The 13,241-nt window shown below is 43.4% G+C and overlaps 1 protein-coding gene across 1 annotated transcript; it reads left to right on the top strand.

Annotated features, from left to right (window-relative positions):
• Positions 1 to 4,896: 4,896 nt before the first annotated feature.
• On the top strand, positions 4,897 to 12,734 carry LOC128469304 (NACHT, LRR and PYD domains-containing protein 12-like). The gene is made up of 9 exons (XM_053451124.1): positions 4,897 to 6,548; positions 6,756 to 6,881; positions 7,085 to 7,255; positions 8,309 to 8,479; positions 8,566 to 8,733; positions 9,146 to 9,316; positions 10,409 to 10,579; positions 11,649 to 11,753; positions 12,072 to 12,734. The coding sequence occupies exons 1-9, from the start codon at positions 4,897 to 4,899 to the stop codon at positions 12,088 to 12,090; spliced, it is 2,754 nt and encodes a 917-aa protein (XP_053307099.1). The 3' UTR covers positions 12,091 to 12,734.
• The last annotated feature ends 507 nt before the right edge of the window (positions 12,735 to 13,241 follow it).

Below are 13,241 nucleotides of genomic sequence, written 5' to 3'. Positions count from 1 at the left end.
GACCATGTCCCCTGGGACCAACATGGACTTGCAATTTGAGATTCTTCTACCTCATTATAAAATAAAACGTTGTCAACCATTTGGATAAAACCTGGTTCTAACCAGGACATTTTGGTTCTTCTATGTACACAATTGCACAAAGTTGGTTTACGGACGATTGCGCAACAACAAGCTCGTTCTTGCAGACATCATCGTCATCAAGTCAAAAACATGACCCATGAATAAGCAAACCTTCTTTCCCGGTGACCGTCCATTGAATCGGAGTATAACACATGGATCTCCTTACATGACCCGCGGTCCAAGCCGCTCCGCACTGAAACCCATCCAGACCCGATTATATTATAGTGCTCAATACGCTGTTATTGCCTCGTGAAGTGAGGTTTACGGCCTTCTTTTTAATGATCATTTTTTACAATAGAGATCATCAAAGATAAAGGTTATACGGTAGCTTGTGAATCAGGTTTTTCGATTGTTACAAGTTGTGTCGTATAATACGTTACACAAAGGGGCAATTCCCTTTTCCGGGACTATGAGGAGCTGCAGCTTCTCCTAAGGGTAAGCCATTTTCGTAATGTTATTTTATGATGATGTCGATAAAAAGGTGGCATTCTTCACTAAGGTAAGTGTTCGAAGTGTTTGATGCTAACCTCTAGGTGAACGGAGAGAAGACTCTCCACGGTATAAGTCTGTGTGTTTCTATAGACTAGCAAAGCGTCCCCATTTACGTACACGCACTCACGCTTACACTCACACCCCTATTTACCTGGAGCCTGTTTTGTGTCCTAATTGATGTGTATCAATTACTAGCATGGCCAACAGGGACTTTGATGACTTCTGGGAAGGCTTTCCACAAGATTTTGTGGAGTTTCTGTGGGAATTATCACCCATTCATCCAGTAGAGCGTCTGTGAGGTCCGGCGCTGATGTTGGACGAGACGCCCGGCTCGTAATCTCCGTTCCAGTTCCTCCCAAAGGTGTTGGATGGGGTTGAGGTCGGGGCTCTGTACGGCCGGTCAGGTTCTTCCACCCCAAACTCATCCAACCATGTCTTTATGGACCTTGCTTTGTGCGCTGGGGCATGCTGGGAGATAAAAGGGTCTCCCCCAAACTGTTCCCCACAAAGTTGGAAGCCGAACATTGTCCAAAACTTCTCGGTATGCCGAAGGGGACATACCAAGTGTAATGGTCAAGTGTCCAAATACTTTTGTCCATATGGTGTAGATAGATTTAACGTTCTGCACATTTTAAAAGCTTTGGATATGCATTTTATGTCTTGTGAGTTCAAATGGTACCAGTTCCTTTTTTTTGGGGGGGTGTAACGTGACACGGTTGCATCAGATATAACTTCCCTTTCCAATACCATTAGTTTCTTTTGACCTCCATGTAACAGGGATTAAAGTTCCAGATCTCCAGCACCTTCTGTCACTTCTTCTCCTATAGAACGTTTGAAGACCAGGTATTGTAATCAATGATCTATTTATAGATCCTTCTTTTAACCCAAAAGCTCATCTAATTTAAAAATCTGACAATTCTACTGACAAATAACTATAACTTTACTAAACAACAACATTTTGGAAAGTGGAAATTTAAATAAAGTTTCTCCTGCCAACAAAAAAAAAAAAATTGAAAAAAAGAAAGAAATATAAACGAAAAAAAAAAAAAACAAATCAAATAAATGTAACCAGGAGCGCAGTGATTTCACTATGACATCACTGGCATCCGTAAGATATAAGAAAATAGGAATTTGGATAAAAAAAAAAAGAAAACAAATAATATTATTTAAAGTGCCCCAATATGTTTTAGTCTTATCACTACAAGTAAAAAAAATTATGGAAAAGAAAAACCTTTACTACCCCCAAAATTATGAAAAAATAGGGTAATATATATGTAAGGGAAGGATGTGGCATAAAAAAATATGTATGTGGGTTATTGCTGTTGCTCGGTCTAAATCACTCAGCTACGTGCTCTGACTGATGAAACCTATGGGGGAACGGACTTCATTAGCATTGCCATAAAGCATCAGCTCAGTGTGGTGTTTGAGGAGGGAAAGTCACCCAAAATATCACATGATTAAACAAGGTTTTTTGTCACCGACCAACATTATACTATATACAGCGCTGGGGAGGGGTTATTACAACTGTATACAGAGCTGTATACAGAGGGTATTACTACTATATATATACAGTATTGGGGGTTATATTACTGTATACAGCACTGGGGGGTTATATTACTGTATACAGCGCTGGGGGGTTATATTACTGTATACAGCACTAGGGGGTTATATTACTGTATACAGCGCTGGGGGTTATATTACTTTATACAGCGCTGGGGGGTTATATTACTGTATACAGCGCTGGGGGTTATATTACTGGATACAGCGCTGGGGGGGTTATATTACTGTATACAGCGCTGGGGGTTATATTACTGTATACAGCGCTGGGGGTTATATTACTGTATACAGCGCTGGGGGTTATATTACTCTATACAGCGCTGGGGGTTATATTACTGTATACAGTGCTGGGGGTTATATTACTATATACAGCGCTGGGGGGTTATATTACTGTATACAGCGCTGGGGGGTTATATTACTGTATACAGCGCAGGGGGTTATATTACTGTATACAGTGCTGGGGGGTTATATTACTCTATACAGCGCTGGGGGTTATATTACTGTATACAGTGCTGGGGGTTATTTTACTGTATACAGTGCTGGGGGTTATATTACTATATACAGCGCTGGGGGTTATATTACTGTATACAGCGCTGGGGGGTTATTACTGTATACAGCGCTGGGGGTTATATTACTGTATACAGCGCTGGGGGGTTATTACTGTATACAGCGCTGGGGTTATATTACTGTATACAGCGCTGGGGTTATATTACTGTATACAGCGCTGGGGGTTATATTACTGTATACAGCACTGGGGGGGTTATATTACTGTATACAGCGCTGGGGCTTATATTACTGTATACAGTGCTGGGGGTTATATTACTGTATACAGCGCTGGGGGTTATATTACTGTATACAGCGCTGGGGGTTATATTACTGTATACAGCGCTGGGGGGTTATTACTGTATACAGCACTGGGGTTGACATTCATGGAGAAAAAATATGTAAACGAGGGACATAAAAACTAAAATATGGAAAAATGACTAATAATCCTATATTTATTATTTACTGCCCCTTCACATTCATAAACAAGTTCGCAATATCATCTTTCCACTAACCACGTGGTTGCTGTTGAATCGCAGGCATAATACGTTTTTTTGGGGGGGGTTAGAGTAAAGTATTTTAATAAAGAAATTGCGGAAGTAACTTTTGTGTACACAGGCCCTGTCCAGCGCTGGTGCTGCGAGGTGTGGCCCCCGACTGGGTGTGCCGGGCCGCAACACTACGTGAGCATAAAAAACTTAACACGCCTTAAACTGCCAGGTCTGCCTCGTCATCCCCAGTCCGGCCCTAATTACTAAAATAATAAGACATCTAAGCTACAAGGAGCCCCCCAATGGGATGCGGATGGGAGGTCCCACTGGCGTCAGTGGTCGGCCAAGCTGAGGTGGCAGGACACACGCCATTGTTTTTGGGGGGGGTGACTTGGCGTCTTCAGGTATGAAGATATTGTACAATAGTCAAATACAACCGTAAACTCAATTATTTTGCGGATCTTTTAATCCATGCCCTGAACCTTCTATCTTTTAGCGCATGTGAGAATCACCCGCCGCCTCATTGTGATGGCTGCTTCCAATACTCAAGGTAAATCAAATATATCACGTGAGCACTCATTTTGTGTTGGAAGCAGGGATCAAAGCACCCCTACCCTCTGGGAAGATCATGGCAGCCTATGGAAAGGGAATACTATTTGACAAAAGAGCATAAACCACCGCCCGCCTTCTCAACCCACCACTTCTTCCTAGGTCCACCATGTTCCGTCCTTAAAATAAAGATAAATCATTATATTAGAATGCATTGCTTGTAGGAAACATCCTCCATCTTCTCAAGTTTTGACTATGTATGCTTTATTTCCCTTTTCTTTGTCTGGTTGTCCTTCTGTAGATGAGATATTCAGGACGCCCAGTGACTATCTGGTTTTCGCCCTAGAAGATCTGACTACGTATGAGTTCAAAAGGTTTAAAGACAAGCTATCTGATTTCTATTTCGGAGGGAAGCTTCCAATCCCACGAGGGCGTCTGGAGACGGTGGACTTTATAGGGGCAAAGAACCAACTTATTGATACTTACGGAGAGGAAGTGGCTTTGGAGGTGACGGCTGAGGTCCTTCAGGAAATTGGCTTGATGGGTCCTGCAGAAAACATTAGAAAGGATAGACAAAGAATATGTATGTTTTATTCCTTTCTAGCTAGCCAATGTGTGTGTGGAATACTAATGAATGGACGTAATTAACTCTGATGTATGGTCAACCCTGAAGAAGGACATCTTTATGACCATAGTGAGCACGTTGCATATACAGTACCTTTCACTGGGGTCAACGTGGAGAAATGGGACCCCAGAAGTCATTTTCATTAAATCTAAAAAATAAAGGAGAGCTGAGGTTCTGAAAGCCTATGTGACAATTTTTCCATGTTGGCCCACAAGGTATCACCGTGGACTAAAGACCCTATGGTTTTTGGGACTAATAAGGTCACAACCATTGTTGAGAACCTATCATTAATATTTTCAGATTTTAATATATCGCTTTCACCTGGTGTCGTCGTTTCTTTTGTAGGTACCGTCAAAAGGGGACATGCAGACAAACGTATGCAAGGTACGTGGAACCCTAATCCTAAATATTTTGGATTCCTCTACCTAACACTGTAACCAATTAAATGGTTAAATGGCTAATCCATTGGTTAGTGATAATGTTTTTCTTCTAGACCACAGAGTACAATATATGGATTGCATGAGGAATAAATTCCAGTGTATTGAAGATAGAAACGCACGCTTGGGAGAAAGAGTTCATCTCACCAGTAGGTACACCCGACTGTTAATGATAAAGAAACATCGGACCCAGGAAGAGAGGGAACACGAGATAACATCATCTGGGAAAAAACATCTACAGATAATGATGAACAGATCTTCCAACGAATATTCCCCAACAGCTATCGGGAATCTGTTTGATCCCGATGAAGAAGGGAAAGCTCCGGGCATCGTCGTGTTACAGGGACCTGCTGGGATTGGGAAAACTATGACAGCCCAGAAGATTATGCTGGACTGGGCTTCTGGAGGTCTATATAATGACACATTTAATTATGTTTTTTATTTGAGCTGTAGAGAAATCAACACTATCCGATGTAAAATAAGCCTCGCGGGTCTTATATCCAAGTTATGTCAGCTGAAGTGTCCACACAACGTAATTAATTCCATCTGCAGCCGTTCCTCAAAGAACCTTTTTATCGTAGATGGTTTTGATGAACTTGCGTGGTCCTTCACCAACGAAACTGAGGTTTGTGAAGACCCATTTCAAGAGACCACCAAGGAAATCATTCTAAACAGCTTGTTCAGAAAACAAGTTCTTGAGAAATCTTCGCTGGTAATTACGATACGACCGTTTACGCTGGAGAAGCTGAGGGAGGTGGTCAAATTTCCCCGTTACGTAGAGGTCTTAGGATTTACAGAGCACGACCGTGAAGAATATTTTCATAATTTCTTTGATCAAAAGGAGTGGGCAGAGATGGCCCTCAATATCGTTAGAGAAAACGAAACGCTCTACACGATGTGTGCCGTCCCTATAACCTGCTGGATCGTATGTACTGTTCTTAAGCAGAAGACAGAAGAGGAACTCAACGAGATGAACTCTCGGACGCTCACCTCGATTTACTTGCTCTACCTCAAGAGCTTATTAAAGTATCATAGCAGAACCCCCAACGTTTCAATGAACTCCTGCATGAAGAGGCTGAGCGCTTTAGCCAAGGATGGCATATGGGACCAGAAAATCCTGTTTGAGGAGGAAGATATCCGACGGCACGGCCTTACCGTGTCGGACATCGAATCTGTCTTTCTGAATGAAAACGTCTTTCAACGGGACATTGAGACGTACACGTGTTACAGCTTCATTCACCTGAGTGTACAGGAGTTCTTTGCCGCTCTGCACTACGTACTTATTGACGAAGCAGAAAGCCGCGACCCCGCCGGTCAACGAGAAGTCTCGGCTTTGTTGAAGAAGTCCGAAACCCACCCGCATGTTACGCTGACGGTGCGATTCTTGTTTGGTCTTTCTAACGGAATCCAAAGAAAAGAGATAGAAAGACTCTTTGGGTGTCCGATGTCAGACCACGTCAGGTCTGTCTTGGAAGGATGGCTGAATGAAGTGGCTCGCAAGAAATTTAACGAAACCCTCCATTGTTTGTGCGAGGCTCAAGACGGGGGACTCGTAGAAAGGGTGATGTCCAACTTTTCGCACGTCGATGTCTTGTCGTACATCAACCTCAGAGCTATTTCCTACTGTCTAGTCAACAGCCTCAAAGACCACAGTCTAGCCTTCAAACACTGCACCATCGACTCCAAAGCACAGAAAATATTATCCCCAGCGCTTCAGAAATGTGTGAAGCTTAGGTAAGCGTCTATAGATTAACCCTTTTTATTATTCGTTTTACTTTTTCTGTCGGGGGAAACAAATGTTGTTTAATCACCCGTCAGGACTAGTCCCCCAGAGCGCCAAGAACCTAGACAACCAAGAAAATACCCCCCCCCAACATTTGTAGACTTCTGTTTTCATGGGCATTTATATGATTAACTGACCATCTTCGGACCCCTTTACAGCTTTCATTGTTGCCACTTTGGCGAAAGGGCAGAAGAGGATTATGGGTTTAAGAACAAGACTTCCCTTGCAGAAGAATACAGTTTCCGGTGGCTGTGTAACTCACAGAGTAACACTCGGGATTTCAGGTATGACCCTGTAGACGTTACTGGTCAAGAGAAGTTTTCGAGCAGGAGGCTATAGGTGGAACAATCACCTTTCGGCACTCCGCTCTTCAGAAATACTAGTCTAGTGGGAGTGATTTATGAAGAAGAATCAAAATTAGAGAATGCAATTAATGTTTCGCTTAAGTTTATTATTTTTATTATTATTATTACTGATTTCTACGTAGTTTGAAGAGCTGCCATCTGTCACCGGCCAGCTGGAGGAATCTTCTTTCTGCTGCAATTAGCCACCGCTTTCTGGTCGTTTTGAACCTGAGTTGCACTGAACTGCAGGACTCTATCGTTCACCATCTCTGTACGGCTCTGAGACACCCAGACTCTACTCTACGGGAGCTCGAGTAAGATAAGGGCTCAGAACTGCCCGGTTCTTCCTTCTACTTTTAGTAAGGACCGAACTAGACCGGCACTAGTGTAGGAAAGTTTTCTGTAGGTTACTTAGAAATCCACAGTTATACTCCAACAAAAGAAGCATAGTTTAAAGTTCATGGAGGAAACAGTGACCCTTGAGATGGCCTTTGACCAAAAAGATTAATGACCATTCATAAATAGTTATGACTATATAGTTTCAGGAGTCAGGTAGTCCCACCACGCCTGGGAACTCTCTGAGTTCCGAGGTGAAGAGCTGCTTCCTGGGCCACTTACCCCTTTCTTAGGGCAGGGGACGTGGCATTGAGTTGTGCCCACTTTCCCTCATAGGGCCTGGAGCTAGACCTGCCCTGTTTGTGGCTGGCTAGCCCCATCTAAATGGCTAGCTATTCTCACCAGGTAGCCTGTCTCGGGAAGTTCCCAGGTATGCCCACCACGAGTCAGTGGTAGGCCTCATAAAGTGGGGATACTGCTATACATACTTTTAGGCTCCCCCTTGAGGGATGGTTGGTCCCGCTGACATTAATGGGTGGTCCCTCTGACATCACGGGCTGTCCCAATGATGTCAGTGGGCGGTCCCAGCGGCATCATTGGCCGTTCACACTGACGTCACGGACGGGGAGTGAGGCATGTCAGGACCACGCTTCCACGATTTGGGAGGATTCAGGTGTCGACCCAGAGAAGTGGTCTTCTCCCGCAGTCTCCAGGCAAACCCGAAGAGTTCCCGGGTATGCTGATATGGAGAAGACTCCGTTCCAGATCATGGTTGTGCGAACCCAAGTGAGTGTTTCTTGGTGTTCACAGGAACTTGTGACCAGTGACCTTTCTGAGTTCCAACAGATTGGGGAGTGACAAGGCCCAAATGAGTATTGTGAGCCCACCACCCTTGAAGGCCAGGAGAGAGCTGCTTGAGATTTAACGATGGAATTTCTCTCTGTTGTACTGGGTCCTCCACGTACTTGATGCTTTGCTTCTTTTATTTGCTCCTCACTCACAGTATGTACTATTTACTCCACTCTCTGTAGGCTTGAAAAGTGTGGCCTGACCTCGGCCTCGTGCGAGGAACTTGCATCTGTCCTGATTAAAAACCACTCTCTCCTTAAACTGCGTTTGGGTTTAAATAAACTGACCGACTCCGGTATACAGCATCTGTGCGAGGGCCTGAAACACCCCGACTGTACCCTGCAAGAACTCAGGTGTGAACTTCAACTCCAACTTAATTTCAGAGTCATCAAAAAACAGATTATAAATTGGTTTATTCATTCCGTATTTTCATGTACAGTTTACTGGGCTGTGACTTGACGTCAGCCAGCTGCGTGGATCTCGGCTCGGCGCTCGCGAGGCCGTCTTTGAGGCGTCTGGATCTTCGTGCAAATAAACTGAATGACCCCGGAATGAAATCTCTGTGCGCCGGGCTTATACACCCCGACTGTGCGCTGAGGGACCTAAGGTAAAGGGTTAAAGACGATGGACGCCGCAGGGTATGAGCTTAAGGGGACAGATCAGCATACCTCCCGACTAATGGCCAAAGGGGGGTCACTTCTGCTGTAGAGGTGCGGTTAGTGGCAAGATATATTTACGTTAAGCAGCCAATCAGTGACAAGAATCACCAGACCTCGGAGAAGGAGGGCAGCTACAGCTCTGTAGCTGCAGCTTCTAGCCCGGGTAAGTGCTTTTTCTCTGCTTTTTTAAAGAACGCATATTAAAGCCCTCATAAACGACTTGAATGTACATTCTTTTTACTGCCATTGACATTAAACTGCCCCCTTACATTTTTATTATATAAACACAACTCAGAAACACGTAAGTCTTTTTTGTAAGATGGGTGACATCACAATTAAGTTTTGGCCATGTTCCTGAAGGTTGAACCACTGCAGCTTGACTTCGTTGTGTTGTGAGGACCTCGGCGCTATGATGACAAAAAACCGATCCCTCACCAGCATGAATCTGGCATTTAACGATCTCAAAGACTTGGGAGTAAGACATCTCTGCAAGGCACTGAGACATCCGGACTGCATTCTGCAAGAGCTGACGTGAGTACCCACTGGTGGTCCAGAATCCGACAGATAATTTAGACGTTAAATGTCAGAAGAAAAAAGTAAAAAATAAATAAAAACAGTAAAGGCAAAAGCAATAAAAAGTGAAAAAGAAGGATTTAAAAAAAAAAATGATAGGAACACACAGTGAGGCCCATTGAGTCTTTACAGCGGGGAAAACAGGCAGACTAGATGGGGTCAAATCAGGGACGTAACAAGAAACCACTGGGCCCTGGGGCAAAAAAATTGCCCCCCTCACAAGTACACATCCATGCTCACACATACACACACAGATGTACACAGCCATGCTCACACACACAGATGTACACATCCATGCTCACACACACAGATGTACACATCCATGCTCATACACACACACAAGTACACATCCATGCTCAAACACACACATCCATGCTCAAACACACACATCCATGCTCACACACACAGATGTACACATCCATGCTCATACACACACAAGTACACATCCATGCTCAAACACACACAAGTACACATCCATGCTCAAACACACACATCCATGCTCACACACACAGATGTACACATCCATGCTCATACACACACACAAGTACACATCCATGCTCAAACACACACAGATGTGCACATCCATGCTCATACACACACAGATGTACACATCCATGCTCACACACACAGATGTACACATTCATGCTTACACACACACATGCACATCCATGCTCAAACATCCGTAATCACACACACACAAGTACACTCACACACACGTACACATCCATGATCACACACACACCCCCATGATCACACACACACTCCAAGATCCAGAGCCAGAAAGTTCCCAGGTAGGGTTATGGTTGATATCCCTGCTTGTGTGCAGGTGACCCAATTAAATGTATCTTTAAATAATCGAGGTTTCCACGAGGATCGGTATTTGAGTCATTCGGTCAACATGCTTGGTGACTCACTACCTAGAATCTTCAAAAGGGTTAATAATTCTCAGGGTCAGCTCATTTAGGACGTTCTCAGGTATGAGAGTCACACAAAGTGGGACTACCGATTTGGGGGTGATTATGTTTCCGTTTATATTCTGTCTACGTGCAGGTTATCAAGCTGCGGCCTCACCTCGTCCTGCTGCGAGGATCTCAAAGCGGTCATTATTTTAAATCGATCTCTCACCCAACTGCATCTCAGACATAATAAACTAGAAGATTCGGGATTAAGACTCATTTACGCTGGAATAAGACATCCAGACTGCACCCTCCAGACACTCAGGTGAGACATGAACCGCACAGTTCTAGAAGTTCTAGAAGGTAAAGGAGGACGCCCCGGCCCCCTGCCCAACATTTCTTTAATAGAGCATTAAGTATTATACTCGGAATACTGATGTCATGGTGACATCACATGGGTTTCTTTAAATATTTATCTGTTTCTACGCTTATCTTTTCTTGAAATCTGATAATCATGCACCAGCTTCATCCCAAATGTGTTTGTTGGGGTTGAGGTTGGGGCTCTGTGCGGCCGGTCAAGTTCTTCCACCCCAAACTCATCCAACCGCGTCTTTATGGAGCTTGCTTTGTGCACCGGGCGCAGTCATTATGAGATAGGAAAGGTCCAATAGTTTTTTGGACAATGCTATGCTTCCAAGTTTGTGGTGACGGTTTGGGGGAGACCCTTTTACGTTCCAGCATGACTGTGTCTCATATCGTGTGACGTAACTGTAAGAGGGTCTTTCCCGGAACGCTGGTAGGTTATAGGAATGGTCCAATAGGATTAGTAACATTCAAACATTGCCCATATATCGTAAAAACTATGCTGTGACTGATATTGTAAAGGGGTATAAAATCTCATGTTTAGAAGGGCGAGATCTCTTTCTCCTCCGTGTTCCATGCCTAATGCATGGTATGTCGGACATCAATGGATGATTGTACCACCCCATTTGATCCGAAGTCTAAAAAGCAGCCAATCAGCAACAACGGAAGCCCTTTCTTCACTTGCGCACAGGTGGGTCTCATCAGATCCCCTCGCCCTGGAACCCAAGCTAGAGCTGGAGCTAACTGGTGGGGAGTATGCAACGCTGGGGCAGGGGATAGCAGATTTTTAAGGCCGAGACAAGTCAAGGAGCGGCGGCTGGGGAAAGAGGCAAAAGCATACGTAAGAGGTGAACCGAAGGAGGAGAGTCCGCCGGCCCGGACCACCCCTGGACAGATTCTCTATGGAGGAACGGTCTCAGATCGCGGTTTTCTTCACTCATATTTACCAAGGGGTGGCAATTTCAAATTGTTCCATTCGTTAGTTAAATTGTGTTGAGCAGCATCTTTTTTATTTCATGCTTTCGATACAGGTTAGAAGATAACGCCATCGATGTCGATAACTACAGACGACAGATCGGGCTACCTTCCGTGTCGCCAAGCGAAGGGAAACCAGAGCCCGCTAGGACTATATTGAGGTACCGGGACATGGCTACCTCGGTGGCCAACTCGGAATCGGTCATAAAAGCGTTCTAGGATATCTTTGGGTTTCACCAGAAAAAGAAAAGCCATCGAGAAACCCCAGACAGAATTAGGGAAAAATAATCATTCTTGGAGATTCTCCAAAAGGGGTTTTCATTGGACGAGTAGAACCATTAAATCTGCTGTTCCACTTCCTTGTTCCCAGGAAAAATAATGAATTATTTATATTTATTTATTTATTTTTATTTATATAATACACAATCTAGTACAGTACACATTATATATTCACCATTTTTTGTTGAATTTTACTTTAGGGTTTGTCGTCTGCTGTGAGTCATGAAAAGAAGCCATTTTGAATTTGGGGCATACCAACATATCGACACGATGTATAAAATATATTTTATTGAATCGATACTGAAGGTCAGCCCTCGGGTTTCTACGATGGGTTAGAGCTTGATGGCGACACGTTCTACTATCTCGGCGTTCTTGGTATCCACCGACATGGTTGGGCTGATCCCGTTGATCTTCATATAACTCATCGCACGAGAACCGTTGTATCTCGGCCCCGTGTATCTCGATGGTTTATTTGGAAAGTTGATAGTTGGCCAATTACATTCAACGGCGAAGACGACGGTGGTAATTCAAAAGTAATTTTTAACAATAATGTCAGTAATAAAAGAAAAATATATAAAAAATAAATAAATTAGTGGCCTAGGACCCAAAGGTGACAGCCGCTGCCGATTAACACACTATGAGCGTCACTACAGATCATAGCGATGGGAAAATGTATCAATCCCTATGCAAGGGGCTATCAAGCTGATGCATGATTATCAGATGAAGAAAAAAAAGAGGCCCATGTGATCTCATTATGACATCAGGGGGGGGTCATCTTAGATGGGGTCTAGGAGTCTCTTCATGTTGCAGTGCTCAATAATAAACAGCAGTGAAAGAAAGGTGGGGGGGAGTAAAAAATAAAATAAAGTAAAATGAAAGAAATTTTCACACACCCCCAAAAAAAGTGTACAAACACCCCATATAACTTCAAGCAGATGAAAAAAAATCTTAATGCTGCCCAACTCAATAGTATTTTTTTATCATTAATTTTTTTATATATATTTTTTTTTTTTATTATTTTTTTTTTTTAATAAAAGTTGCAACTTTTCTTCCCTATCCGGTGGATCTAGTCCTATGCAAAATTGCAAAGTAATTTTTTTTGGCATGTACTTTAGGAGAAGATGGAGCATGAAAAGTGGTGGAACGACCCTAGTGAAATAGTTGCCTACTTTTCAGAAATCTATACTTTCGGGGAGGGGGGGGGTTTGTTTAGGGAAGGCCCGGCAGAGAAATTTCAGAAAAAAAAACATCGAATTGGAAACAATAACAAATTGAGAAAATGGAAAATCAAAGCACAAAAATCTGAGGAATATGATTTTTCAAGATTTTTTTATTGACATTTTCTGTGTACAATTTATAAAACCGTATTT

This window comes from Spea bombifrons, chromosome 11 (genome assembly GCF_027358695.1).
Source record: "Spea bombifrons isolate aSpeBom1 chromosome 11, aSpeBom1.2.pri, whole genome shotgun sequence".
Taxonomy (NCBI): domain Eukaryota; kingdom Metazoa; phylum Chordata; class Amphibia; order Anura; family Pelobatidae; genus Spea; species Spea bombifrons.
The sequence above is the reverse complement of the archived record's forward strand: the minus strand, read 5'-3'. Positions and strand labels throughout refer to the sequence as shown.